A 27,175-nucleotide genomic window follows, 5' to 3' on the forward strand; every position below is an offset into this window, starting at 1 on the left:
AGTTAGAATTACTCCTGCACACACAGGTGAGGTTGAATCTCAAGCACGTCTCCAAATGCATCTTGAACCCAAAATGGAAGAAGCCATGGATGCTAAATAAGCAGCAGGCTGGCCAGTTTGTTGAATCAGCAGGAACAGGAGAGCAATGTTTCACAGCAAAGCCAGATGGTATTCCTTTTGAGAAAAAAAAAAAAGAAAAAAAAAAGAAAGGAAAATAAGAAACACAGGCTACTGCACTTTTGAAAATATCCTAATAGGCTGGTCAGACCCTCCACAGTCCCTAGCATCTTCTCCAGGAAGCTTACCTTTGCTAGCACACTGAGGTTTAAAACCCATGTTAAAGTTTCCTTATATATATATTTATTTATATATATTTATATGTGTGTATATATATATATAAAAATGAAAAGGCGACAGAGGGCACATTAGGCCTCCACTGCCGTGGGCGGATGATGTTCTCATGCGCCCATGCTAAAGACACCTCTCACTCCAGCAGGGACTAGGAATCCGTCCTATTGCCCTGTGTCAAACGATGCTCTTCTCACGGCAGGGACATGCTCTGCTTCCCTGAGAGCATTTGTGGTGCCACAGACCCTGTTTGCTCACAGCAGCTGAGGGCTGAACCTTTGAACGTGAGGATTGGCTGAGGTTCCTGCACTGCCAGAAGAACACTGTCAGGTTCACTGGGACTCCAGTGAGAGAAGGAAGGAGGGAGGGATTGAGAAAGGGGCTACTGGATAAAAGAGCAGCCTGCCCCTTGGAGAATAAGCATATCCCTTTATTGTGCAGGTAGTAATGAGGGAACAAAGAGCCATAGGTGTTGTTAGGGATGAAGAAAAGGTGGAGCGTCTATGATGCTGAAATGCCAGAGCGTTGTCAAGGAGTGTCAACTAAAGCTTCTCAGATTCACCGTGTCGTGTATGTCTACGGCTTTGTTCGTATAAATTCCTAGGTAAAATTGTGCTCATCGATCTAGTCCAGGAGCGCAAAGCATTGCTGGTTCATTCCCCCTTCTGGGTGCGTTGCTTGTTAAGTGTTCTGCTCTATAATGTCCTTTTCTGCCTTGCAACTGATGGACAAGTGCCCTTGGCTCAAGGAAGGGCTTGAATGTGTCTTCCGCAAAGCAATATCATCAGCTTCCACTTTGAAGAAGTTGGTTTCAATTTTCTCCAGGTCATCTGTCCCAACTTTTATCTTCATGCACAGCAGGTTGATGTATGTCTCGTAGCGGCTCTTCTGCAGGGGAACAGGGAACAGAGCAGAGAACCTGGGAACAGGGACAGAACAGGGCATACACGAAAAGCGGAGACAAAGCTGTCGGCTACTGCACCAAAACTCATGCTATATTGTCAGGCTCCCACCAATGTGAGCCAGCAAGTACAATTTAATTACAGCCCAATGACTGATCTATGCCACAGCCTAACAAAACCAATCAACCCAAGGATGAATGTGGAAGGTTGTGCAAGACTACAATTTCTCTTACAGGTTTGATTCTGAACTCAACTGCTAAAGGCAGGTTTTAGAGGCAAGAGCAGGCCAACAGATTTGATCCTATCTGATTTGGGATATTCAGAGTTTCCATCTTCCTGCCTGCCTGGTTAGGAACATCAAAAACACACTCCTGGTGAGCACAGTGATTTTTCAGGGGGGAATGTTTCCTTCCACTGGTTTAAATACTTCTTCTTTCCATTGTACTCATTCATTGATTCTCTGTTACTATTAAATTGTACAGGTATCCTAAATAGGCTGCCTGGCAAACAGGAGGCAAAGGGGGCTCTAACAGCAGCCAACAACTATTGGAAGGTTGGCACAAAGTCAGTGGAGCCAGAGGCAACCACTGTGGCTTGGGAGATTCAAGGCATTACCAGATTTATGGGGCACTACAAGGAGACCTTTCCCCAAGAGGGTGGTGCAGCCTGTGATGCAGAAGGAGGCAGGAGATCTCCATCATTGGAGATTCCCAAGACTTTGCCAAAAAAAGCCATGGCAGCCTGGGGTACTATTGACAATAGTCTGTTCGGCTGAGAGCAGGACTAGAGGTCTTCCCAATGACTCTTCTGTGGCAGGAAACCCAACTTGTACTCAGCCTCTTCTGGAACAAAATATCCTACTTCTCCCACAATTAATACTTATATTTTGTGGAGTTTTTAAACTCAGCTACATGTATCCTCAGAGAGTCTGTAATCAGCCATAAAAATGATCTTTGGCTTTTGTTTAGAGAAATAGTTTTGCCAAAACAAGAATAGTTCTCCCAGAGCTTTCTACAGACTTTTATTAATGTTGCTGAACAGACAGATGCGCCCCAACAACTGAACTACCTTCTTACTTGGGATGTGAGGAAATTTCAACTCCCAGGACAGTAAAGGAAGATTTTATCTCTCTCATCATTTTTTTCCCTCTTAACACTGGAAATCATAGAGGATCTGCAATGTCTGTTATATCCTGTTTTAGCTTCAGTGCAAAACAGTGAAACTTGCTGCTGCCCCATGACACCCATCAAGCTCGTGACTTCTCTTTCTTTTCTCCCCTTTCCTGCTTTCACAGACACATGGTCCACTTCAGGCTTATCAGTTTTATCTCTTATCAGCCAAGGTATCATTTGGTACAGAAAAGATGAAAGTTACTTTACCTCAAATATTAGGTAATGTTCTTTCAGTCTGTACTCCTCAGCCTCTTTTGACTTGAGGCTCTTCTCTACAGGATGTAATTTATGCTCTGCTAATTCATCTGCAATCTGCTTCATTTTATTTTCATGGGACCTCAGCTGTTCCTCCTGCAGAGAGAAGTATGTCAGGTATTAAAATGTACAAAGATGTAACACCTAAGCGCACTGCATGCCTATCAGTGTGGAATCTGTCTCCGCGAGGATGTAAGCTAAGCTACTGGAAAGGGCTGTGTACCATGCGCTGGAGTCAAAGGCATGCAGCACATTCGCAAATTCATCTGATAAGGAGCAGATGAAACATAGGTATTTGAAGATCAAAACCCAAAGACCATCAGTGCTAGGAGCAGATTTCCCTAGCACTGGAGCCTCTTTAGAATCACAAAAATGAAATGCTCTGTATCCCTTAATACCCAAGTAGAACTTGCTGCACCCCTAGAGCTGAACATCCCTCTCTTTTTAGGGAAAAAACACTTTCCAAGTCTGTGCTTTGAGAAAGACAACATCCAGCCATGTTGGCCCAGCAGATAAGGAGATGTATCTCTGCTCTGATCATTTCAGGCTATCCTCTCCCTTCCCCTCTGCTGAGGTCCAGTGGCAGTGTTCCCTGTTTTTTGGCGGTGCTAAGGCATGTTTTGCATTCCCTGGGCAGTACAAACTAAAGTTTCTCTTTGGATGGCAGCTGCTCATCACTCCTGGTTAACTGTGTCTCGGGTATCCATGCTCTGGTGCACTGTGTCCCACTGCTTCCAGACAACCTTTCCCACTGAGTAGGACTCAGACTCCCTGTTCTCTGTCACTTTTCAGCTTGAGAAATAACATGGTGCCCTCTCTAAGTGTCATGTTATAAAAGGAACCGGGGTGGTAGCCAGCTCTTGGGCTCAGCAGGACGAATCACTTACTTAAACCCCAGCAGCAGAAAGGTACTGAGATGTGACAGGCAATAAGCAGTCCACATCAACAGCCATTAAGCAGAAGGTGTTGTGAGCAGGGCTGTTTTACCTTCATTGCAGAAGAAGCATTGGTCAGAATTAGGTTTGCTGTGCTCTGAGTTGTCCACTACGCTCTTTCATGCCCTCAAGATAGGGGTGTGTGTACCTGAGTGCTTAGATATGTGTCAGTGCTCAGAGAGGTGCAGATGGAAGCTGCAGATGGCTTCATCTTGATCTGTGCGCTGAAAGTCCAGCTATGCATGAGGCACCTCCACCACCAACCCTTCTCTCACACATTACCTGGCACAGTTTAGTCATGGATGAAGGAAGCAGTGGGCGGCAGAACTTCTTCATGGAGCAGATTGCAGCTGGAAAGGCTGGGGCAGAGAAAATGGCAGCAACAAGGTTGATTCGCAGGATCCAGGAAAGCATTTCTTCCTTACTTCTGTTATGGAGGAGGGGAAAGAGAGATGCTGGGTTTCTGCAAAGCCTCCTGACCCAAGCCCAGTCAGGTAAGGACAGCCCTGAAGCTGTCTGTCCTCATAAGAGGCCCTTCTTCAAAACCTTTTCTGTGCTACCCTTGGTCATGATCATAGCAAAACATTTCCTAACTGCATCTACAGTGACTTAAGGATTTCAGGACTCTTGTCCACCTGCACGAAGACCTGAAAGTTCCACCTTCCTCATCAACTCTGCATTCTGTGAGAAGCGGTGGAGAGGTGACAAGGGAGGAACAACAAACTACCCTGTGGACATCAGGAGCCCCTCATCAGAGGTCTTGTGAATCCCTAAGATGTTTTTGGGAAGCAGTCTGAAGTCCTTAATTGGATCTGTTCAGGAAATGCTCCCACTAGGCTTCAACTCAATTTTCAATGCATAAGTCTAGACGTTAAGATTTAGGCATTAATACTCCATCCTAACTTACAGTGTCAACTATCTCAGGAGGTGACACAGAAATAGAAGAGCAAACAGAAGCTAGCTCAAGCATGTGGCATTTGTTGGCAAAACAACTTTCCTCTGTAGTGGGCTGACGAAGAAGACATAGCCTGGATTGGAAAGAATTCTGCAATGACCTTAACGCAGTTTTTCCCACCCCTTGCTGACAGGTGACCCATCAGCTCCTTAGTTCAGTGCCTCCCACTGAATGAGAATAGAGGTTAGGAAGAGGAGAGTAGGAGGACATCCACACTGGTGACTCCAGCACTGTACTTGCCAGCATGTGATATGATTTGGGCTGGCTTGCTACTGTAGCCTGAATTGTTTGTACAGAGCAAGCAGGAAGAGACTTGGGAAACATTCACTCTAGATAGCAGTCCCTCAAGAGTTAGTGCTGGGATACCACTTTTAACTGGTAAAACACTTCAAGCACATTTTAAAATAGCCTTACAATTAAGCACAAGTGTGTCCATATATTTCCTTGCAATTTTTGAGGGGCTGTGGGAACTACGTAGCCTGTTTGGAAATCATGTTTCCCCGTCTACCCTCGAAAACCTCTCTTGGAATGTCATCCACAAACATGGTCTGGAAACATTCTGCTTCATCAACTTCCCGTTAGTCCTTTACTAGCAAAATCCATCTGAAACCCACAGGATACTATATGATGGACTCCACAGCCAGGGAGAAGGAGAAGTTACCTCCCTCTTCAGCTTGTTACCTGCTCAGTCAGTCCTGGTGACAAACCAGAAAGGACTGACACACGCCACTGTCAGGAGCCTGACTGCTGTCACATAAGTAATCTCTTCTCACCTGGTTAGTATAAACTGTGACTCCATGACCAGGTTCCTTGCACAATCCTACAGACCTCACTTTCAGCCCTCCTTCTGCTTAGCATCTTCTTCCCCCAGTTCTTCTTTCTAGGGTTCTCCTTTATTATGTGTGTTAATTTGGTCAAGCAGAAGAGAATCCAACACTGGTTGGAAGTTGGCCTGCCATTTCATGCTTGGAGGGAAGTCTCCTGGCGAGGAAGTGCTGGTACTTACGGGGCCTGGAACAGAAACACTCTCCAGTCAGCTGTCTTCAGCTTCAGCACGTTCGATTTTTTACTGTAGTCGGAGGCTTTCGTGGCTAAGGCGTGGTGAACACGAATGGCATTCTTTAGATCCACTTCAGAGAGGTCTTTGTCAGGTTTATATTCATCCTGTGAAAAAGGAACGTTAATTGGATAATGACAACACTAACATTTGTGGGTTACTTTAAGGAATATGCCTCATTCTCTGTACTGTAATCACACAGTACTGAGACCAGGAAAAGTGCTGCTTTGTACAGTAAATGCTAGGAGCTGACAATGATAATAATTAACACCTGGCATCTTCCTCCATCATTAAGCTCACTGGGAAGATGTACAGAAGGAGATGAAAGTTTTAAATGCAATTATCAATAGTTATCTCTAACAGTACATGCCTCAGGCTTTGAGGGAAGACACAAGACAGGGCTAGGGTTCTGCAGAGCTTTACCCCCAGTCACAGAACTCACAGCAAAGTGCAACTCCCAGTTGCAAGCAGGTATCAGCAAGAGCCTGCCCTGGAACTACACTGATTTACATGCTGGAGGATCTGGGCTCAAGGATTTGCAGGTCCTTGGCAGCCCTGAAACACTGATACTTCTGGAGCCTAACACACCTCTCCATTCAGATGTGTGGCTGGTGGGACAGTTGCCAGACTGCACATGGCCCAGCCAAACCATACTTGCTCTCCCTCTCTTTAGCGTGTTTGACCTTTTGGCATGGTCTCTCATGTAACTCATTAGACAGGCATTTTCAGATGGCAGCAGCAATGCCTTTATTATTGCTTCTTTGATGCTCTGTAGCACTTTCTCCACTGCATGAGGATATCATAGAAACAAGGAAGCACAATAAGTGCATTGTTAACATATAAAATATGTATATATTTTATAAACAGACTGAAAGTCTCAAACATCAGATTCAAAAGATTGACAGGATACAGCACTTAGGAAAAATGAGAGTTCCATCAATCCTGTTCATCCTTTGCTTTCAAACTGACTGCGCTCCTGACAACTTTAAGCTGGCCTCTCACGCGGTCTGCTTTCCACATCACTTACTGGACCAGTTGGGTTATGAGATAGATGGATAGGTGGATGGATGGATGGATGGATGGATGGATGGATGGATGGATGGATGGACGGAAACCTGGCTCTTGCTAAGACATACTGCTCTCCTCCCCATCCTGTCAAGTGCCCACCTCTGGTGAATTAAAAACTGCACCAGTTCCCTTTCTACAGGCCATTGCCTGGGCAGGAGTAATGGAAAAGGCTACACTGGGACTGCATAGTTATGCTGCAGGAGTGGGTAGCAGAACTGCATTTTTGGGTAACTACAGACTCATGACAGTGTGAGCTGTTGTGAAATGTTGCAGCCTATTTTAGGACAGGCTATCCCCACAAGAGCCTGCCTTGCCCCGCTAATTACAGTTCAAACCTAGAAGACTAATTCATTCTTACGTGTCTTGAATTCTTTGTCTTTGCCAATATGTGGGTAGCTCTCCCCTACTACTACTAATCTAATCATTCCAACCCTTCTTCAGATTTCAAACTAGAACTCAGTCTCTTCTGCAGTCTTGCAAAAAGATGTTTGTTTCCCATATCCTGGTGCCACAAATCCAGCCCTCCAGGGAAAAGTTGTGCCAGTTTAATGGTCAGTAACCCTAGTCAGTAAGGCTAATCTCTGTTGAGGGGCCAGAAGGGTTTTCCGTCAGATGGATGGGCTCTGCAGAGCAACCAGGACCAGCACCATCCAGCACATGAAAGTGGCCCATACAGATCCTTGCTCCTGATGAGGAACAGGTTTCCAAAGCTTTTCCTTCCTTTCTTTTCTGAAGTAGTCATCCCAATACGGAGATGGGTTGCCATAGTGACTGCTATATGAACACATGGGATGCTTGACCTTGTGGAAAGAAATCCTGTGGGGCACAGGGTAAGAAATGTCTGGTATTGACCCCTCACTCGTGCAGTGAGTGATGCCTTCTTACAGGTGACCTGAAAACAAAAGTCCTGCATGGGAAGGGATGGATTGTTTGGGCTCCTTGAGGTGACAATCACATGGGTTGCACTGGGGCTGGTATAAATGCCCTTTCCTTAGTGCACTTCAGCACTGTTGCTTGGCTTGGAGCTCCTCTGAAATTCAAGCCATAGTCAAATGTTTACAGATACCACTGTTGACTGCAGGAGCTGAACTGTGCTGTCAGTAGTCAGAAGCATGGGTTAATTGCCTTTCAACATAGAAAAAAAAATGCTTAGGCTTATGAGGACCTAAGATGTTACTCCACTTGGTGGCACACAGTTGCTTGAGGGAAACTGCTGCTCACGCCTACTATATTGCAGAGAGACTTCCGACACTGCATGTTTTTTTTTTTTTTTTTTGCAAAGTTGAAACTACTTGGATATGAGTAAAACTGACTCTCTTATTTCAAGAAAAGCTTTCTGACAATATGGTGAGAAAAACAAGGCTTAGTGGGAGGTGACAAGCAGAAATTGTTATGGTTGTTAATTGGTTCAACTAATGCAGATCTTCATCTTGAAAGGCACCTTCATTTATTGCCCATACTGATTTCATGCTCATGCATATCCACGTAGGTGTAAAGAAAAGCCAAATTTTATTTTTCTAACATTGGGCCCTGTAAATCAGCATGAGGTTGAGTCAAGCAGGTCCTCTCTGCCCTATGCTTCCTTGTTAGTGGAAATGATGCATTTGTAGGAATGTGTGGTGCTGGATGCTCACTTCTGCATGGGTCAGGTCTTCCAGGAAGCTCATTTTGATGCAAATGCTGCACAAGTCAGGACGATCTGCTCTGCTGCCGCTGCTGGGAGATCTCTGCCTAAACAGCCCTCCATAAACAGCCTTCCAGGCCTGCAAGATGCCAGTCCCAGACAACTGGAGTTATTACTGTGCACAGTACTTGCACTAGCACTTAGCCTCCCCGAACAGAATAATCCCATGGCCTTTCCATAAAGAACATCAGCTCTGCTTTGAAGCCCCCACTTGCTTCTCTAGGTTTAGTCTCCATCTCGTCCTGAACTTTGATGCAAGCTCAAGCACAAGTTCACTTGCTGTTGTGGAAGAGGCATATCCAAAAACATAATAGCAACAGAAACACGTTTTTTCATTGGAATAGTTCTGTTTTAAATCTCAAAGAAAACATTTATTTTTAATATTAAAACCTAAACAGTCTCCTGCCACATTTGAAGATACCTCACGCAAAGATTTTTCCATGCTGCAGTATTTCTGATCTTACTCTCACCATTTTATAGCCACAGTGTTATCCTGCAATATTGAATCTGGCTTCATCTACAGACACTTTAGGTCTTAATCTGGTATCACAGGGTTGCTGAATGTTTTTTCTTATGTATCCAGCTTTCCTCACATGGGTATGGGTATGTGCCACTATGAAATGGGCAAGGTCTGATCTGCCATTCCATTCCAATTAAATCAGAATAGGTTTAAAGGCCTCCAGCCCTGAAAGGGCAAGGAATTTATTTCTTGCTTGCTTTCCTGGGTGGAGGATGGTGGGTGTTAGCAAGTTTCAGGGTATGCTTTGGAGATACTTTCTGCAGCAACTGAGCCTGCGTGCAGGTGATTTGTTTTGCAGTCTCTCTGATTTCCATTTAATTTACTTTTATCTTTTAACACTGATTGCATAGAGAGACTCCCAGTCCACACACCTGCAAAAGACCCCGTTTAAACAAGCACGATCAACCCCTCTTTGGGGTTACTTTCTGCCATGGGGGTGTTCCATGGCATCTTTGGTGCCACCTTCTGAACCCAGCTCTCTCCTGCTGCCCACCTCTGCATGCGAAGGGAGGAGGATCCACGACTACCACGAGCTTCCCAGCTTACGGCTCATTCCCAACAAAAGGTATCTCCGCTGCCTGCCTGCCTATGAAAGCACCTGGATGGGGTGGCATAGTCCAGTGCGCTGATGCTGCTGGCTCCTCGCCTGGGCTCACAACCAGCCCCAAGCAGTGATATGAAAATGGACATGAACTACAGAGTTTGCTCATGTTTCAGCTTACGAGGGGTTCTTCTCTTTTTCAGTTCACATCCACCAGGCTAACTGTTTAATAAGGAAAAGTAAGTGCTGTTGCCTTCGGTCTGGCCATGAACTTGGTGCTCGGAGCAGCATTACTGTGGTAAGGGCCTGCCTGCCTGGAGCAGGGCCCATGGCTCAGGGCAGCGCTGGGTACTCTGTGAGTCCGGGCGGCAGGGTCAGGCACTGAGGGAAATGCTCAGACCTGCCCCCTTTTCAGTACTTCCATATTAGAGCACCTCATTCTTTACAACCCTTCATCCCTCCTCTCAATACCCCTCCATCTGTGGTGATTAAGGGTTATTATCCCCATTTTACAGAGGTGAAGTAAATCGCCAAAGGCCACGGAATGAGTCAGTGACCCAGTGCGGATTAGAGTGCAGAAGAGGTGCGCCCTGCTCCTAAGTCTGCATTTCACCCTCAGGACTTTGCTGCATCCCTTTAAGGGATCAAGCAATTGCTTCAGCAGTCTGTGCTAGAACACGCTAATCCAGCAATTAACACTGGCGAGTCAATGGCATGTAACATCTCTACATCAGCAGGTTTACGGCTGCTGCCTGGATTGCTTTTAAAAGACTGCTGTCTACCCAGCCACCCTCATCCTTCTGCCTATCTTATATTAACCTCTCCATCTATCCATACCTCTTTTCCTGTTACCTATTTCCCCAACTCTCTTCACCCCCCTTGCCATTTCTACTCCACTCAATCCCCAAGGTTGGTCTTCAGGATCTTCTCAGAGTCTCCAATTCAAGGTCCTTGGTTTGGCCTGAGTGAAAACCTGGGCCGTGCTGAACCTGTGCTCCCTGGCAACACATGAGTCTGGTAGCAGGTACTTTCTTCACTGTTGTCATGTCAGACAATCCTTTCCCTGTGATTTGCACCCAGGCCATGTTCTACCTTATGTTTATCCGCAAGCATCTTCTGCCGAGAGCTTAGAAGGCTGACACAGGATTCCCTTCCTTTACTATACTGCAAACCAGCAACATCAGCAACATATTGGAATAAGAATCTACTGGGTGGGTTGATTTTTATCTTCTCTCTGTTGTGCTGGGAATGTTTGGACATGGCAGTGCAAAGACTTTGGCTTGATAATCTTGTCTTCCTGTGTCTTCTTCATGAGCTTGGTGGACCCTTTATCTACTGGCCCAAGCCAGCACCGGGAGGTCTTTGAAAGGGGCCATGTACAGCCAAACATCAGCTCATGACTAAAAAACCTCTCTTTACCCTTTGCCCAAATGTTTCTCAGATTAACTTTTTGTTGTTGTCATTGTTCCTCATGTTACTTCCTTGGGCCATGCTAGGCAATTCTGGTCCCTCCCTCTAATTATGTCAGTCATGGCTGGTATTTATCAGACATCCTCATAACCCACCTAAGACTCAGAGGCATTGCTTCTTCAAGTCTTCTGCATAGAAGAAGCCTTCAGCCTCTTAACCATTAGCCCTGAAGGCCCAGCTAGATAAAAGCATTGTTCTCCTAACAAACATGTGTCTCTGTCAAGCCCATCTCCTCTCTCTTTTGGAAATGTAACACCTGAAGTATTAAAATAACAACCTACCTTCACATAGCAGTCTGTAAGGTCACTGCTACTGGCCTTGCAGAGTGAAGAAAACCAAACCACTCCTCCTAATAGCAGGAATGATACTCAGCATTTGATTCATGGCTCCTTCTAATACTGTCCAAGCACTAAGAAAAATCCTGAAGAAGCTACATTTTAGACCAACATACGAAGAAAGTTCTGAAAGTGTATTTGGTCCCAAATACATTTAGCTTCACCTCAAGTCCCCTACCCCTAAATGTATTTGCTGAAAAAAAATCCTTTAAACCGTTCTTTCAACAAAACTAAATGTTGGGAGTAGCTCTGTGTTAGTTTTATCCTCGTGTCTAACCCTGCAGTCAGCATGGGAAGTTCTTCACTGGATGCCAAATGGAGGTTGCAACAAGAGACCAGAGTGCAAAAAAGTGTCAGTGACTTGAACAAGGCTGAGGAAGACCCGGGCTCTCCTGTACTCCGCAGCTTCCATCAGCTGCAGAGGAAGGTGATAAGGCAATAAAAATACCACTTGGCTAAGAGCAACCCATACAGTAAATTACAATCAGCTACTGCCAAACTTTTGTTGGCCTTGTGACTTGTGCCATAGTATCTGGCAAAACACAAGCATCGTTGGGGTGTGCTATGAGCTCTGAGTCATAATTTCGTGCTGCCCTGAGGATCTTTGTACCTTTCTTACATAAATCCACTGTTTGTTTACTTTCATTGCTTTGGAGATAATACTGCAACTCACAGTAACATCTACCCACAGTGCTGTTTCAGCAAGGTGAGTTCAATGGCTTACTGCACAGCATGTTTTACTAAGTAGTTCAGACCTAGTTCAGTGGGTTATGTGATTGCATGATAAACAGGCATCCTTTGCTGGCTCGTACTGACATTAAAGTAAGGTTCTATCCAAGCTCTGTAGACGTTCACTACTCAAGGAAATCCTCCGAGCACTCAAGAGTCTGCAAAGGCAGAGAGATAAATGCGGTGACTTGGCCCCTTGTGGAAATCTGCAAATTATTCTTGGGTTGACTATAGATGGTTACAGGCCTGGGGAGTTGCAGGAAGCTCTGTGGAACAGATGTTCAGAAAGCTCCACTTGGCAGCTCATGGAGAACCCACCTCAGCAGGATCCTGAAGGAAATGCACAAAATTTAAGCATGAAGAGATCCTTACCATGCTCAATGGAGCTACTTAGGCTCAGGTTTACGCCAGCAAATAAAACAACAGGCAGGACAACACCAGTCTTATGCTCTTCCCCTTCAGATTCCTATTGCATGGTTCACCTAAATGCTTCTTTTGTCATATTTTTTTCCAGTAAGGCCCTCTTGTGAATCTACAAACACCAACTTTACCATGAACATTACTACAGAAGATGGCAGTGCCCTCCAGCACTGTGTATAGGTCCCCTGAGGAACTCTGTAGAAGTCCATGAATGCTTTAGGACAGACCCACTTCTACTTGCATCTATGGGACTCCTGCTTAGAGGAGCATGACTGCTTTGGAGACAACAAAAATTAGCAAATCATTCAGTCCACCGTAGTTACCTTTTGTAAATAAAGGATGGTTCCTTTAAGCACAGCATAAAATTTCTTCCAACCTCTTCTTCCTCTGGGAGCTACAAAAAGAAGAATATCTAATTATATATGTCTGCTTCTGCCAGAGCTGCTTGACCTTCACCTTTCTGGTAAGACCATCCCTCTTCATGACCCACTACAGACATGCCAGACCTCATACACCTCCAAGCTGCCACTTGCATGTAGCCTGCCTGTGCCAGTTAGAGAGACCTAGGTTGGGAGATGCAACCTCACAGCACAAACACAAATAGGCCGAAACTTGACATGAGAAGGCGAGGGTAGCTGTGGAACCACCTGCTGGTAGCGTCTGCTTCTCCAAACCCAGGTTCTTTGGACTTACTGCTCGAGGAGCAGCGGCATAACCTGGGTATTTCTAGTTCAGAGGGGTGAGGCAGACATACCCTGGCTAAGGCAGCTTTTGTTCGACCAGGGATGGAGCCTTAACACAAGCTGTCTTGGTAGACTCAGGGAAAGACAGCTTGCTAGAAGCTGGGGAGCTCTAGGAGATGAGGAGAGCCATCTACATCATGACAAGAGAGCTGGTCCTTATGGGGTGGGTAATTAAGAAAGTGCTGGAAGCAAGGGAGGTCTTCGGTGGTAACCTTCGATCCTCAAGACCTTTTAACTGGCTGTCTTTTAAGGGGATGGGCCATCCGTATCTGTTAGCAACAGTGGTTATCCAAGGAGACAGTGGGTATCCAAGTGATTAGTAATACACTATTAACTACTCCCTAGCACAGTTTCCAAATACATTTTCCTGTTATCCTTTCTGTAATCCCACATGCTGACTGCAAAATTATGAGGAGTCCTGTTGCCCCCTGCCCCACACAGAATTTGTAGGTAAGGCTGAAGGTTCTAAGACCAGTCGGCCCTAAGGCCAGGGCTGGTGTGGATGACTGCTATGGAACCATCCTTGCTCAATTGCTCAGAGTGTGGAGCTCAGGGTTATGCCCATGGCAGAAGGCCATGTCTGCGTCATCAGCAAATGGGATAGCAGACACTTTCAGCTTCTTTGGCAGTGAGAAGGGAAGACTGAGGACGCCTGAAAACATTCAAGTCTGCAAATGCTGCAAGACACCCCTCTTTCCCTCTGAACTGGGGCTCATATGCTGGTGGCTCTCTTGTATCCTCTGGGATGGAGTGGAAACAACACTCCAGAGGAACAGCTGGGGGAAGGTTAGAGGCAGACTCTGGTACTGCCTATGGCCCATCTCCACCTGTCCCATTAACACGTACTTCTCTTCCCGTCCATGTCTGCATGGGTTTTGCGCGTGAGGACACCGTGCTTGTAGGTAACTGCATTCAGCGCCTGGGGGATGTCCAGGAAGGGGTTGCTGCTGTCAACAATCCTGGTCACTTTCTTTGCACTGGCTCCAAATTTGTCGTCTACCAGCTCCGAGAGTGATTTCCTCAACTCGTCCTCATCACTTGGAAACAAAGTCAGAGAAGAGATTGAGTGGAGGACACATGGGGCAGGTCATGGTGGGCATAATCTGCTCTGGATTTTGAGACAGTTGTTTATTACAAGACTGGTCAGAGAAAGAAAAGGCAAGCAGACCCAGGGAGTGTAACATACAAGGCATACCAATGGCGGTGATCTGGAAACAACCTGGAGGAGCACAGATGGCAAACAACTGACTCAACAGTTCCACTCTGACATTACTCAAAAGAGGTAAGGGATAGGCACCAGTCTGAACACCAATAAGTTGCAGACACATCACTGTTAGGTCTATGAACATTTCACAGGGCGACTCTTCAACCACATGATTCACCAAGAGGAGTCAGGAGGAAGTCTTTTGCTAGACACAAGGTATCAGAGGGTGTCACCTCTCCTGAGGCAGCTTCTGTGACCTACTAGATATTGAAGGAGATTCAGGTATTTTCTACACATCTCTGAGGCACCAAATCTGCATATATCAAGGAGATGGATCACCTGATCCTGGAAAATCTGGAGCAAATTATGCATTTGACCCCCATTTCTGACTTCAGATTGAGACAGCAGAAAGCAAAGATTGCTGGTCATTTCCAGAAACTGCTTCTCCTCCGAGATGAACCAGTCCTGGACTCCAGGCAGCAAGGGCAGAGCACTTCAGGGAAATGTTCAGAAATTCCTCCAAGCCTGACTCTTCCTTTTTGAAGTAAAAACTAATTTGGCACATAGAAATTAGAACTTGCATGGGAAATATTTCCCCAGTGTTTCTAGGGCATTGAGAAATGAAAGCTAACAAGGAATTTCTGCCTGAGCTGGTGTCTAAATGGCATGACTGGGCACCCGAGGTTGCAGAGTAGATTGGAGTCAAAACCCAGCCGAGCAGTGAGCTGCATATTAATCACTTGCTGAGATGTAAAATACCACAGTACCTCATCTGCAGGTAAAATACCACTGCTCCCCATCTCCAGGTTGGATACTGGTCAGAATAAGAGGAACCTCTAGAAACAGAAGTTTGGTTTAGGCGCTCTCAACCCCCCTAGGAGTCCCGGGGCTTGTGCAGAATATAGAAGTTGTGCTTGGCTGGTGAGTTAGTGGGAGATCAGTTCCGTGGTTTGTACCAGAGAGGGCCCTGGTGCTGGGATTGTGGCCCTGTGTCTGCATTCCCAGATGGACTTTGGGGACAGGATGTCTCCCTTGAGGGCCAAGCAGCGCGGTAGCCACTGAGAGAAGACAGAGACAAGCAGGCAAAAGAGGGTCTTGCCTGACTCATGCAAGGCTACGACTCAGTGTCATGTCTCTGAACAGAGACCAGGTACTCCATGTTAGGGATCACCTGTCTTGCTGCAGAGAGACTGAAAGGTTTCTCACATTCCAACTGACTTGGCTGAAAAAAAGCAAGACCCCCTGCAGCAAGCCAGGTCCCAAATGGATCCCTGGGATGAACAGAGACGAGAGGGCAGGGTAGAAGGGGGCAGGTGAAGGGCAAGGTGCTGTTGGGTGGGATCAGTCTGCCCCCACCTGCTGCAGCTGTGCCCTGCTCTTCTCTAGACTTCCCCCCCATGCAGGGGAACGTGTCCCCCACCAGAGCTGTGCGCTTGCACAAGTTGTATAACCACTGCCTGCATCCACTGCACAGCTGCACTTCTGCTGAACTCCTGTTACATAAATTGTCCCACCAGGCACCTTTTGTAGAGCTAGAGAGCTCCCCCTCGTGACTGCCGGACCGCAACCTGCAAGTCTGAGCCACGGAGGGCCGCACGCTGATGGCTCACCCAGGCTGCCCTGGCCTCCTGGGGTTGGAGCCCTTCAGGGCTTCAGGGCTGCATTTCCACTACAAAAGTGTTATTGGTGCCTCTCTTTCTTAAGGATTTAATGTAGGATCATTTTTTAAAGCGGAATCAATGCCACATGACCCACTCAAAAATGACTCCATTTCCAAAGCTATTAACTGCAGCCCCTGGCCCTTCCTGAAGGAACCACTAGCCCACAGCAAACATTTCTGTCATTGGGATGTGGCTCATGCAGGACAGTCTCCTTATGCCTGGAAAGGCTGACCCTGCCTGCCAGCAGGTAGGATCAAACCATTTCCAGACACATTCCTGGCCAGGACAAGGTATACAGCAAACAGTGGAGCTAACAGTCCAAGAAGTCCTGCTCTGTCCTACAATCCTGGCAAGAGAGGCCTCACTTAGAAGAGGTGTTCATGCTGAAACTCGAAGGCCCCAGATCTCCTATGGGCTTCCCTAACATAGAGGTATGCAGACAGGAATTGCTGCCGGGAAGGCACAACACCTTCTTGTCAAGGGATCCTGATCTACACTGGAGACGGACTCTTTTAATACTGAAAGAGAAGAAAGGCTGAGAAAGATGCAGTGCAACTGTTTGTAAAGTCATCCTAGAGGTAATCATTGTAGCTGTTCTCAGAACTGTGATCATGCTGTTTCAGGGTAGCTGGAGATTAGAAAGATACCTGTATATAGCTGAAGGTGAACAGACTTATCTCGTCTAAGATCTTCATCACTGACCTGAAAGCGGAGACCTCATCAGGTTTGTGGATGATATCAAACTGGGAAGTATGGTTGACATCCATGAGGGCAAGGCCACCGTTCAGAAGGATTTGGGAAAGTTGGAGGGCTGGGCTGTCAGGAATCTCATTAAATTCAGCAAGAACAAGATTTCCTACTGCAGTAAGAAAGGGTACTCTGCAAAAGGAGAGGCTGGGATTGGCTGCCAGGGGAGCAGTTCTGTGGAAAAGGCCTTGGGATTCCTGGTGAACAAGACGCTGAACATGAGCTAGGTGATGAGTCCTGGCAGCAAAGAAGGTCAAGAGCAATCCTGCACTATACGAACAAGAGCACACCCAGGAAACTGAAGGAAGGGACTGCTACTCTGCACTCACTGGACCATATCTAGATACTGCAACCAGTTGAGGACCACCCAGTACAGGAAAACAAGATGGGAGCGAATGGGAGCACCTACCCTTTGGGGAGAAGTTGAGGGAGCGGAGGGACCTCATCACAGCCTCCCAATACCTGTGAGAATGTTACTGAGAAAACAGAACCAGGCTTCTTGCTGTGGTGCATGGCAGGAGATTGAGAAATAAATTGGCAAACGGGTGAGCTAACGCAAAAGAAGCTTTGACTGGATATAGATATATACAAAGAAATGTCACTGAGGATAATTAAGATCCAGAGAGGCTACAGAATCTCTATCCTTGGAGCCTGTGAAGACCTACTGAATAAAGTCCTAAGCTCTTGTCTCTGAATTCAGTGTTGACCTCGTTTTGAGTCTCCTGGACTGGAGATGTCCAGAGGTCCCTTCCAGCCTCAGTGATTCTGTAATTTGCTTTCCAGAAAGAATGGATAGGATTGTGGCTTCAAGTGGAAGAGAAGGGAGGTCTCAGTGACTAAAATGATCCCAGATCTTAAGCTCCTGAAGCAAAGAGCATGCTCTAGAATGATTCGGAAAGGGGCTAGCATTTCTGGCATGATGAAAAGGCCACTCTTTTTGAGAAAGAAAAAGACTCTTTGTTTCCTTTACATCATGCCTGTGGTTCTAGGGTCCACAGACTGCCATCCTCTCCTGGCTGCTGTTGTGTTGGAGTTGTAAACAAATCCAGCTTGCCCACAGGAGGACCTTCAGTGCTTAAGGGCATGAAAGGAAATGTTCTGAATGCTTCTGGATCTAAAAACATGATTGAAGGACTGTCAACTATTTTGAAATATACACATATCTTTCAAATGCTTAAAATATATACTTACATGGCCCACTCCAGCTTCTCATTCTTGATGGAGTTATACAGTGTCTGAAATAAGAAGATGGTATTAGCTGGGTCTCTTGCTGAAGACACTCCTGGATTTTGGAGACCATCTGCCCAATGCACTGTGTGCTTCCTCACTCTCCTGGGGTACTGCTTTCCAGTGAGCAGGATAGCTGCTATCCTACTTATCCCTTTTTTGTCTATGTACTATGCTAGGGATTGAACCGGACATGTCACAAGCAGCTCATGACAGTCAGCCTTGCTCAGCAGCCTCATTGTGATTGTGCCTAACTCTGGGTGCTGGGCCTACTCCTGAGTAAATTCTTGTCTACATATAGATGATAGAAGAGTTTGGAGGACGATAAGACACCTTAGAGTCTTGGCTGGAGGAAAGGGGTAGCAGAGGTCTAAATGCTACCCTGAGAAGCAGGAGCAGAACACATACCTTTGGAAGACAGCTTGCTTTGTTTTCAGATTCCTCCAGTGCAAAATTCAAACTACTTCCCTTGGGCATTGGGAAAGGAGTTAATGGCTGGGAAAGCAGAATATACAGGTGGCCCTGACCATGTCTGGGGCTGGGGTAGGACGAAACTGGTTGGAAACTGGTTGACACAACTGGACTGGGTTACTTCAAGGAGTGGTAACACTCCTGATATGGCACTGGGCCTTTCAACCACTTTCCATACAGGGAAATCCTGACCAGGTGGCTGGAACTGTGGGCAGGTGGGGATGCCAATGCTGTTGCTGTTAAAGATCGGGGTTTGGGGTGTCAAAGCAACCCTCCATGGTACTGAAATAGTTGTTCTGGAGTGTTTCATCTAATTAAGTACATAGGTACATGCAGCCTGGCATATGCCCAGACTGGCAGTTGTGTAAGATGTGGCTTCCTTCAAGGGGAGATGAGCACAAGCCTGGCTGGAGGACACAGGGACCTAAAAACACAGAGTCTTGTATTGCATGTATGTTGTTGAGAACTGTATCAGTGCCATGTGGCCATATTTATTTTGAGTGAATTATTCTGTGCGTTGTCTGGTGGGTCACAGAATTACCATGATGGAGGGAGACCCCTTGGTATGTTCTGAGAACAGATGTGCCTCTAATCTGGGTAAAATATAGACAGGAAACGGACACCCAGTGATTCACTTTGATGTGCAAATTAGTACAAGCTATCAGTACGGGTTAAAAATCTTCCAAAGGAAGAACTGTGCACTGGAAAATGCAGATTCAAGGGCATTGAGCGTCCCAGCAGGATTGAGTGGAAGTACAGTAATAATAACAGTATGTAATTGTCTATTTATATCATATTACCTTCAGCAAATCCTTTGCGAAGTCCTTCCCATCGTTCAGTCCATCCAGGTTTGCTATGAACTGTTGACAAGACATCTTTTTGCCAATATTCTGTAAAGCAAAGAAGTAGTTCATTAAACTTCTGGAGAATCCTGACTTTATTCAGAATGTTTCAAAAGAACAAATCTGTATTTAACAGTGAGATTTGGATTTGCTCCAAGGCCTAGAGCTGAAATCAGGTCTTCTATTTTGGTTTTCTGTTGGCTCTTTGCTCTATTAGTTCATGACATTACCCGAGCATTTCAAATGACCTCTTTTAAAATGGTGTAGCTAAAACACCTGCAAATAATCTGTCCAACTCTTGATCCAAACCTTCCAGGTAGTCTCACCTCTGGTCACCATGCTAGTCTTGATACAGAAATAGCAACACTGGGTTGTGTCTCCAAGCCAGCAGTGTGTGAAATTTTCTGTGCATGCAGAGTCAGCTTCTTAAGGCAGTTGGCTCTGGGTAAGGACTTGTCCTTAATGGAAATTACTTTTGATTTCCATTAGGGGAAGGAACGATCCAGCTAGTGGTACTGTGTGGACTTGGTTACAGTGGAGGGTGAGGGCAATACGTGGACACCACAGGAACTGCATGATTTGGAAGATTCCATGCTAAGACTGTTCGGTGGTGATGCTGCCTGGTCATCTGAAATCCCTGATACCAACCTTTGTCATCTGTCCATGCTATATCTTTTCCTTTTCACACCCTCTCATCCCTCACCATAGCCGGCAGTGTCAACTTCTCAGACTGTGTAGATCAAAGCACCCCTTTTTCTTGTGTACCTCTGCAATCCTACCTCTCCAGAGGACTAGAGCAGAGGTGTGGAGGAGTCATTGAGGACTACAGGGTTCAGAAAAGGGAGTCTGATAGCACAGGGGAAACAGAGGTGCCTCCAGTGCCATGCAGTATTGCAGCTCTTACTGTGTAGTGAAGCCTCCAAGGACAGAGTTCTTGGTGATATTGCATGGAGTGGTCAATGGAGCTAGTGACAGGAGAGCAGGACATGACCTACCATTGGCAGCCCTAAGGATCCTAACAGCACCTTGACACTGGGTGAGCTTGCACTGTGGTACCAAGAACGTCCTTGGCCAGGGTCCTCTTGAAGGGCACTGGGAGGAGAGGCAAGAAGAGGCGAGCCAGGATGGCATTCAGGGCCTCAGGGAAGGGGCACCACATGATATAGGAGGTGCTGTGCAGAACAAGGTATGTATTCCACGCAGGAAAACAACCTCTTGAGAGTGACAGATATCAGAAATGTCTGCTCCCAAACATGCACAGAAGATGACCTCCTCAAGCAAAGCGTCTGCACAGCGAAGCCCTGGTATTAACTCACGTGTGCCCCACGCCTGTCATCTGTGTGTGAAGACATCTTTGGCTAAGCAGGGAGCTGGCGCTGCCTTTGAGCAGCTCTATCTGACATTCCTAATTAGGCCTCCTGTTAGTGCCAGCTTCAGATGAGCTGGCACTCTGGAGAGATCAAGGGAAAGAAGAATAAAGCATTGCAACAAACCCACTGCATCTGGGGCTGCTGCAGTCGACACAAGGCAGCACAGCATGAAACTCGACCATCTCTGCGTTCACAGGGCTGATGCCTGTCCCTGGACCCGCAGCAGCAGGACCATGCCAGGCAGCGCTCAGGGAACAAACAGCTTCAGCGGATCTTTACTCAAACTGCATATGGGCTTCACAGCAGACTGTGCTTCTCTGGAGAGGGAAGGGAATTTGTGCACTCAGGGGCTCTTGAATTCAGTTAAAAAAGGCCAGCACTGCAATGGATGGGTAGAGAAAGAAGGGAGATTGAAATAGGATATAAGAAAAGGCAGTAGCAAATCTCCCTGAGAAAAGAATGTTGCCCAAAATCTTGAGGCAACAAATTCCTTTGCACAGGAAGGAATTGGAAACTTCTACCCCTGCCTTCAGCAAGGAAACCAGAGTGCATAGCACAGGTCTTTTTGTCTGCAGGGTTCTTGCTGCAGTGGGGTTGGTCCAGCAATGAAGATAGCAGCAAGAGCCTTTGAAGAAGTGAATGGATATAGTGGGGAGAAAATGACACAAGTTATGAGGCTTACAGGCCCCTCTTCAGGTTTCCTGTGTATCGCATCCAGGCTGCAAGTCAATCCCAGTGCCCGGATGGCTTCTTATACAAATCATCTTGTTGGACCAGGTTGTTAAAGTACTTCACTGTCAGGAGCAGGATTCAGGCTGGATGTCAGTGGGATTGAGGACAGGGTGCCAGGGTATCTCATAAGCAAAACAACTTCAAGTCACTATTATCTTAACACTCCTGCTTGCTGATTTGAGGCATGGACTGGGATCCTAAAAGTGTTTCCAAACCAACACCAGAAGTGACTGTGGCACCAGACTTCCTGCACCTAAAACCACCTGGGTAAAGGGAAACGTCCTGGGAGCTGGACTTTGCAGCTTCACCTGATGGACACTTGCAAAGAGATGGTTCTGCAACCACAAGTACCTGATTATCAACAGCGTCAGTGCCAAAGACTTCCTGACATTTCCCATACACTGTAATGGTATTTAGTGAATGTGGGGAATCCCAGGAACACCTCTAGAAAGGGCCACCATAAGGGGTAAGTGCAGTACTTTCTCCTGCAGTGGGAATCAGTTCAACAAGATCATCACATGCAGACATAATCTTCAAGTCTGGGCATGGTTCTGCTTGAGAAGAGCAATTGCACACCTAAAGATCACTGTTGTGATGCCTATGTCCTTGGCCGAACTGAGATCTCTGGGCATAAACAGCTGTTGCAGAGGTTAGCAGAAAGACACTTCCTTGAGAATCTGGCCATCCACAGAGATGGGGACATTTTGCTTTACTGTGATGCATCGGTCACTTGTCAATGACAAAAGATGCCAGTTAGGCTGCTTCACAGCCATATGTAGGTGTTAATCCTGGTATGTCCTCCCTGGCAGAAAAGAACTTCAGCCCAGTCTTTATCCGCTCCAAGCCATGCAGCAAACCATGAGAAATCACTCCAAAGCAATCAGCTATCACTACGACGGGTTTGGAGGATGAGCGTGTGAGTGAGCAATGGAGCAAATACGTGAGAATGGACAGGGAGAGGAATGAACAGGTAGGGATAGTATGGGAACAGATGAGACGACGGATGGCTGCGGACGGTCTATAGAAACGGATGGATGAGATAGGGTGCACCAGAGTGGCTGGAGTGTATAAGAATAAAATAGAGGAATATTCAAGGCAAGACAGGTAGATTTGGAGCTTCTTATGGGAATTTGGAGATTGACGGATGGTTATATGGCAGATAGGGCGGATTTTGCTGTTCCATGGCTTCACCTCAGAGCAATTGCATTGTTTATAATAGAGATCTTTCCTCCTCTGCTGGATCAGTCTCTACTGAGCAGACTGATCCAAGATAATCACATTACATGGGTTGAAATGTCCAAGATGACTCTACCCTCCTTCAGAAGACAACAGGCTATAGCGCAGCAGCCCTTGGCAGTAGCCAAATCCTAACAAGAGGAGGCTAGGCGGGCAAGCACGGATAATGGAGAACTGTGTGCTGGCCAGGAACAGCAAGGAGTTGGGTGCTTGGTGGGAAGAAGGTTGCCATGTGAAAGCCCAAGCAAGAGAAGCAGGCTGCTAGGGGCCACAGGCAGTGAAGGGTGGCTGCCCAGGATGCTCAGCCCTGCCCTCACTCTTTAAACACTCAAGTTTCTGACTTGTGGCCCCCAGGTCCCAAACATCTCAGCTGCAAAGTAATCAGCCTGTGAGCCACTCCTGTGGCTCACCACTCCTGTGAGCAGCCCACATAAGCCTTCTCTCCCTAGTGGGCCGTGTTTTCATTCAGGATTTCTTAACCTCTCTCAAACAGTCATCTTCTGGGATGTGAGGAAGCTCCATTTATTTATCTTTCAGAATGAGGTAAGGGTTGTTGGTGTGGCTGAACCAAGGGAATCTGGTATTGGACGTGCCCTGGGCTGCAGAAACAAAGTCATCCATCTGCAGGGAATGACCCTGCAGACCTTGGGTACCAATGACACGTGGGCCATGCAGAGCTGCCATGGTATCTACCCATGGATGTCACTCTCCGAGTGGTTCCAGCACCCCTGCCCTGACCTCAGACCAATTTGGCTCTCTAAGTGCTACTAGCACAGCAGCAGGGTTAACATCAGCTTTTCACACACCAGGACCTCAAATCTCAAGCTTGGCTTGCAGAGCTGCTCACAGCATTTGTAAGGCTAATAGCCAGGGACATTTTGGGTTGGCATCTGTCAGGGATCATGTTTTCAAGATCTGTTTAGTGGTGAAGAGAGCTGATGGTTTCAGCTTTTTGATGGTTTGCTTTTTGTACTGAATGCTAAAGCTCATCACCTCAGAACATGACTTCAGGGGCAGAACTTCAGTAAAGTCCTCAGTATTGCAAGAACAAAATGCAGCCATGAGAGCTAGTGATGCTGAGGTGTTGATTTGTCACTGTCTTTCCATGGCCAGCAGTTTTGTACAAAGAGGGACAAAATTGTGCATTGAAAAGGACACATCCCAAAACTTTGTTTCCAAGGGACAAAACATGGAGCACACAAGTCCTTTGCCAGAAGATCTGCTGCAGCTAAAATAGCACCAGCAGAGACTGCTACAAAGTTGCCAGCAATCTCAATTTTATTTCAAGGCTTGCAATGTTTGAGGATCATTTGCTTTTAAAGGGCCACCCCCAGGAACGATGTGAATCAATCAAATTGGAAGATCTGATTTTAGACATTATGTTTTCCAAACAGTTGGAAACAGGGTTTGAATGCACCTGTGGTGAAAATCAACAGTTCTAAGGCAAACTTTCAGTGTGGCCATGTGAAAGTCTCATGCTTTAGAGCCAGATTCACTATTTTTAAGTGCTGACCCAGTAAATTTGATGGGTTTTGCTGCAACACTGAACTGACCTGGCTGTAGAGACACCACTGTAGAGAACTGCTCCTTTGTACAGACATATTAACCACCCTTTCTAACCAAGGGGATCTCTCACTCCATGCCAATGCACAGTAAAACACTGAAACATACACACAATATCAAAAAAAGGAAATGAAATAAAAAGTGATATGCAATATCATGACAGCATCTTTAACAAAACAAGGGGAGGTGAGAGAGATCAAGACACACAGTTCCATGTACACTGCAGTTTGGGGAGGTTTCTTTGTAAGGAGAAATTCATGTGAACCATATCAGCTGCTAAGAATGGGTTGCTAGGTAGTGAAGGACACTGCACAACGACTCCAGAATCCAGACAAACAAAACGCCTTTTTTTTCTTTTTAACACAGAAAAAAAAAAAAGTGAAATGCCAGTGCTTTAAAGCAAAACACTAGAATGACTGCACTTACCACCTGGTAAAGGGTTAAAGAGCAGAAAGAGAGGTTCCAGGAGCAGAAGGAAGGAAAAAAAAAAAAAAAGGAGAAGAAGGAGAAGAAGAAATTAATGTTATGCATGCGGAGAAATAAAGAGAAGGCTTTTCAAAAAAGAAAAGCTTGGGCATTTCTACACCTAGTCAAAAGAAAGCTATACTTCTCATTACCTAGACAGCATGAGATCATCTTTTACCAAGCCAGTTAGCCAACTTTTCAACCAAAAATGAAATGATAAGGAGTAGATTTTTTTCTTCTTTTAGGCCTTTCAATAACTTCTTCCTTCCCAGGCATTTCTTGGATTTTTTTAATTAAAAAAAAAATTTAGACAAAATAAACTATTTAAAAGCAAAGGGTATGGTTTGGTCTCTGCTGCAATGCTGCTTTTACTGTTGCAGAAAATGGCTTGATGAAAGTATTTCCTTGGTTGTAACCCCTTCAGTTGAAGGATGAATGCTATGTGAAACCTTCTCAGGGGCCTGCTGCTCTGCTCTCCAGCTGCATTCACAGATGCTTCGACTAGACATTTTACTGGCAACCATGTGGGAGTGGACCCAAAGACTAGTGTAGGCCACAATGCAGATGTTCAGGAAAGGAGATCCTCATGCTGGACTCACTTCAGCTTATGGACCCAGAAGTCCGTAGCTGAGAGGGTACCAAACAGGCTAACTTGGGCTGCTTCCTCCTGAATGGAGAGAGAGCAAACGCTAGACAGCTTGGATCTGGCATTAAGAGCTGAGACCACCTTGCACTGACACTGTCCCCTTCCCCTCGGTATCCTGAGCTCTGCTGCAGCAACACTCTTTTGAGCAAAGGACATCTGCTGTCCCTGGAGCTGTATCCCCTATGCATTGCTAAAGGATTCCCCTATCTCCATTTTTGCCTAAGGAAAAGCAGTATCAGGTACTGTTGTGAGTTATAGCCTTTTCAAGCATTCATTTTGCCCCTGTGGTCTCTGTCACCGAAGATGCTGTCTCAGCATCTGAGAGGCACTTTTGTGACACTGATTTCCAACTTAGACTGGACCCTAGACCCCGCTTCCTCCTCACAGTCTATTCACTGGCTTCCCAGTGTTCAAAATGTGGCCTGGCCCTAACAAACACCACCACCAAAAAAACCCAAAAAACAGAGCTTGCTGCACACCTCAGACATGAGTCTGTCTCTGCAGAGCAAGAAAGCTAACGGTGCTGGGGTGACTAGTTGCTTTTGCCAAGACCTTCCATCCTTCCATGGATTCTTGGGCTCAAAACCTGCCACTGTGTCATGAGGCAAGCATCTGTGTTGTAATGATGGGGTCTCTCAGCTGGGCTGTCAAATGGAGCTCATGAAGCTGGTGGCCTTAGCATTTTTGCCATCACAGATGTAGAGCACTGGGACATCTCCTCTTCCCACCCCCACAAACAACAAGCTCCACTTGACGGTGATTATAAACCAGAATGCAGAAGAGCTATGTTACGACCTACTGCCTCTTCATTAGCAGACCACTGTAAAGAAAATCAGCACAAACCTCTGCAAATGCACAACAAATTGTTGCCAGATGGAGGCAGAAGAGGATTTTGATACACAGCTTGGAAAACACAGGATTGTGGAGCACAAAAAGCCGGTTAAAACTTACACAGGTTTCATATGTGCAAGCTGTTATCCAGCCTCCCCCTGCTCCATCTGCACACAGACCCTGGGCAGCTTCAGGTTTGAGCTCTCAGAGGGGTTATGAAAGGAGAAGGGGCTTCAGTGACCTGCGACTCAAGAAGGTGAGTCACTCAAGTGAACCTGCTGGAAAAGGGGCACAGGGCCATGTCCTACAGCTCTGTGACAAGGCTGGACACAGACAGGGGAGGTCTGGATCATCAATGCCAACAGCTTTCAACAGTAGTGAGCAGGTTGCTGAGTTTGTGGCTGCTCTCAGCTGTACTCTGGTGCTGGTATCTCCAGGGTACATCACTTTCTAGTGCTGTTCCCCCCACTGCTGCCCAGTCCAGCTCCCCTCTGCAGCAGTTTTTCCTTACTTCTATACTCTCTCCTCAGTGGTTTTAGGAACAAGTCCAGTCTGTGCAGGCTGAAAGTGCCTCTTAGATGCGATAGAAGCTCTCCTAACAGCCTGTGCTGGTGTTCAAGCTCCCCTTCTGGCAGTGAGCTCTTCTCCCCCTTCTCTTTGTCTAGAAGCTCTCTGTGTGATGCTCTCCAGTGGCTGAGCATAACGACTTGGTTAGGACTTGCTGCTGCAACTTGCTTCATGGTGTGGAAAGCAAATATCAAACTCAGACCTGTATGAAACTGCTGACTGCACTGCAGAAGTCCTGGGGATGAGGGAGCCTCAGGTGTCTGCCCCACAAGAAGCAGCAGCACAGTTGGTGCTGTGGTTTGCCTGCATTGCAGAGACTGGTCGTGAAGACCTGCCTGTGCCTGTAGAGTGTGAGGTTAGCAGGAGACTTGCCCTTGGTTTGAATGTGGAGTGACACTAAGAGAAGATCTGTCTCCAGGACCAGGCCTAGCACCAACAGCTCCTTCTGAGCCAGGTTACATATTTCTTCCAACCTATCT

At 46.4% G+C, this 27,175-nt stretch overlaps 1 protein-coding gene across 1 annotated transcript in view; it reads right to left on the reverse strand.

Annotated features, from left to right (window-relative positions):
- Positions 1–964: 964 nt before the first annotated feature.
- The window catches only part of PSD2 (pleckstrin and Sec7 domain containing 2), a 75,793-nt gene continuing 49,582 nt past the window's right edge, over positions 965–27,175 (reverse strand). The window contains exons 9-16 of the mRNA XM_088522678.1: positions 19,245–19,334; positions 17,938–17,981; positions 13,981–14,171; positions 12,715–12,785; positions 5,574–5,731; positions 3,895–4,039; positions 2,630–2,773; positions 965–1,236 (exon numbers count right to left, since the gene is read on the reverse strand). Of these exons, the coding sequence (XP_088378804.1) occupies positions 1,030–1,236; positions 2,630–2,773; positions 3,895–4,039; positions 5,574–5,731; positions 12,715–12,785; positions 13,981–14,171; positions 17,938–17,981; positions 19,245–19,334 (1,050 nt within the window). The 3' untranslated portion in view covers positions 965–1,029. The remainder of the gene's footprint in view (positions 1,237–2,629; positions 2,774–3,894; positions 4,040–5,573; positions 5,732–12,714; positions 12,786–13,980; positions 14,172–17,937; positions 17,982–19,244; positions 19,335–27,175) is intronic.

Source organism: Tinamus guttatus, unplaced genomic scaffold, assembly GCF_059628265.1.
Source record: "Tinamus guttatus ecotype Peru unplaced genomic scaffold, ASM5962826v1 Tinamus_guttatus_pri_ptg000155l, whole genome shotgun sequence".
NCBI lineage: Eukaryota > Metazoa > Chordata > Aves > Tinamiformes > Tinamidae > Tinamus > Tinamus guttatus.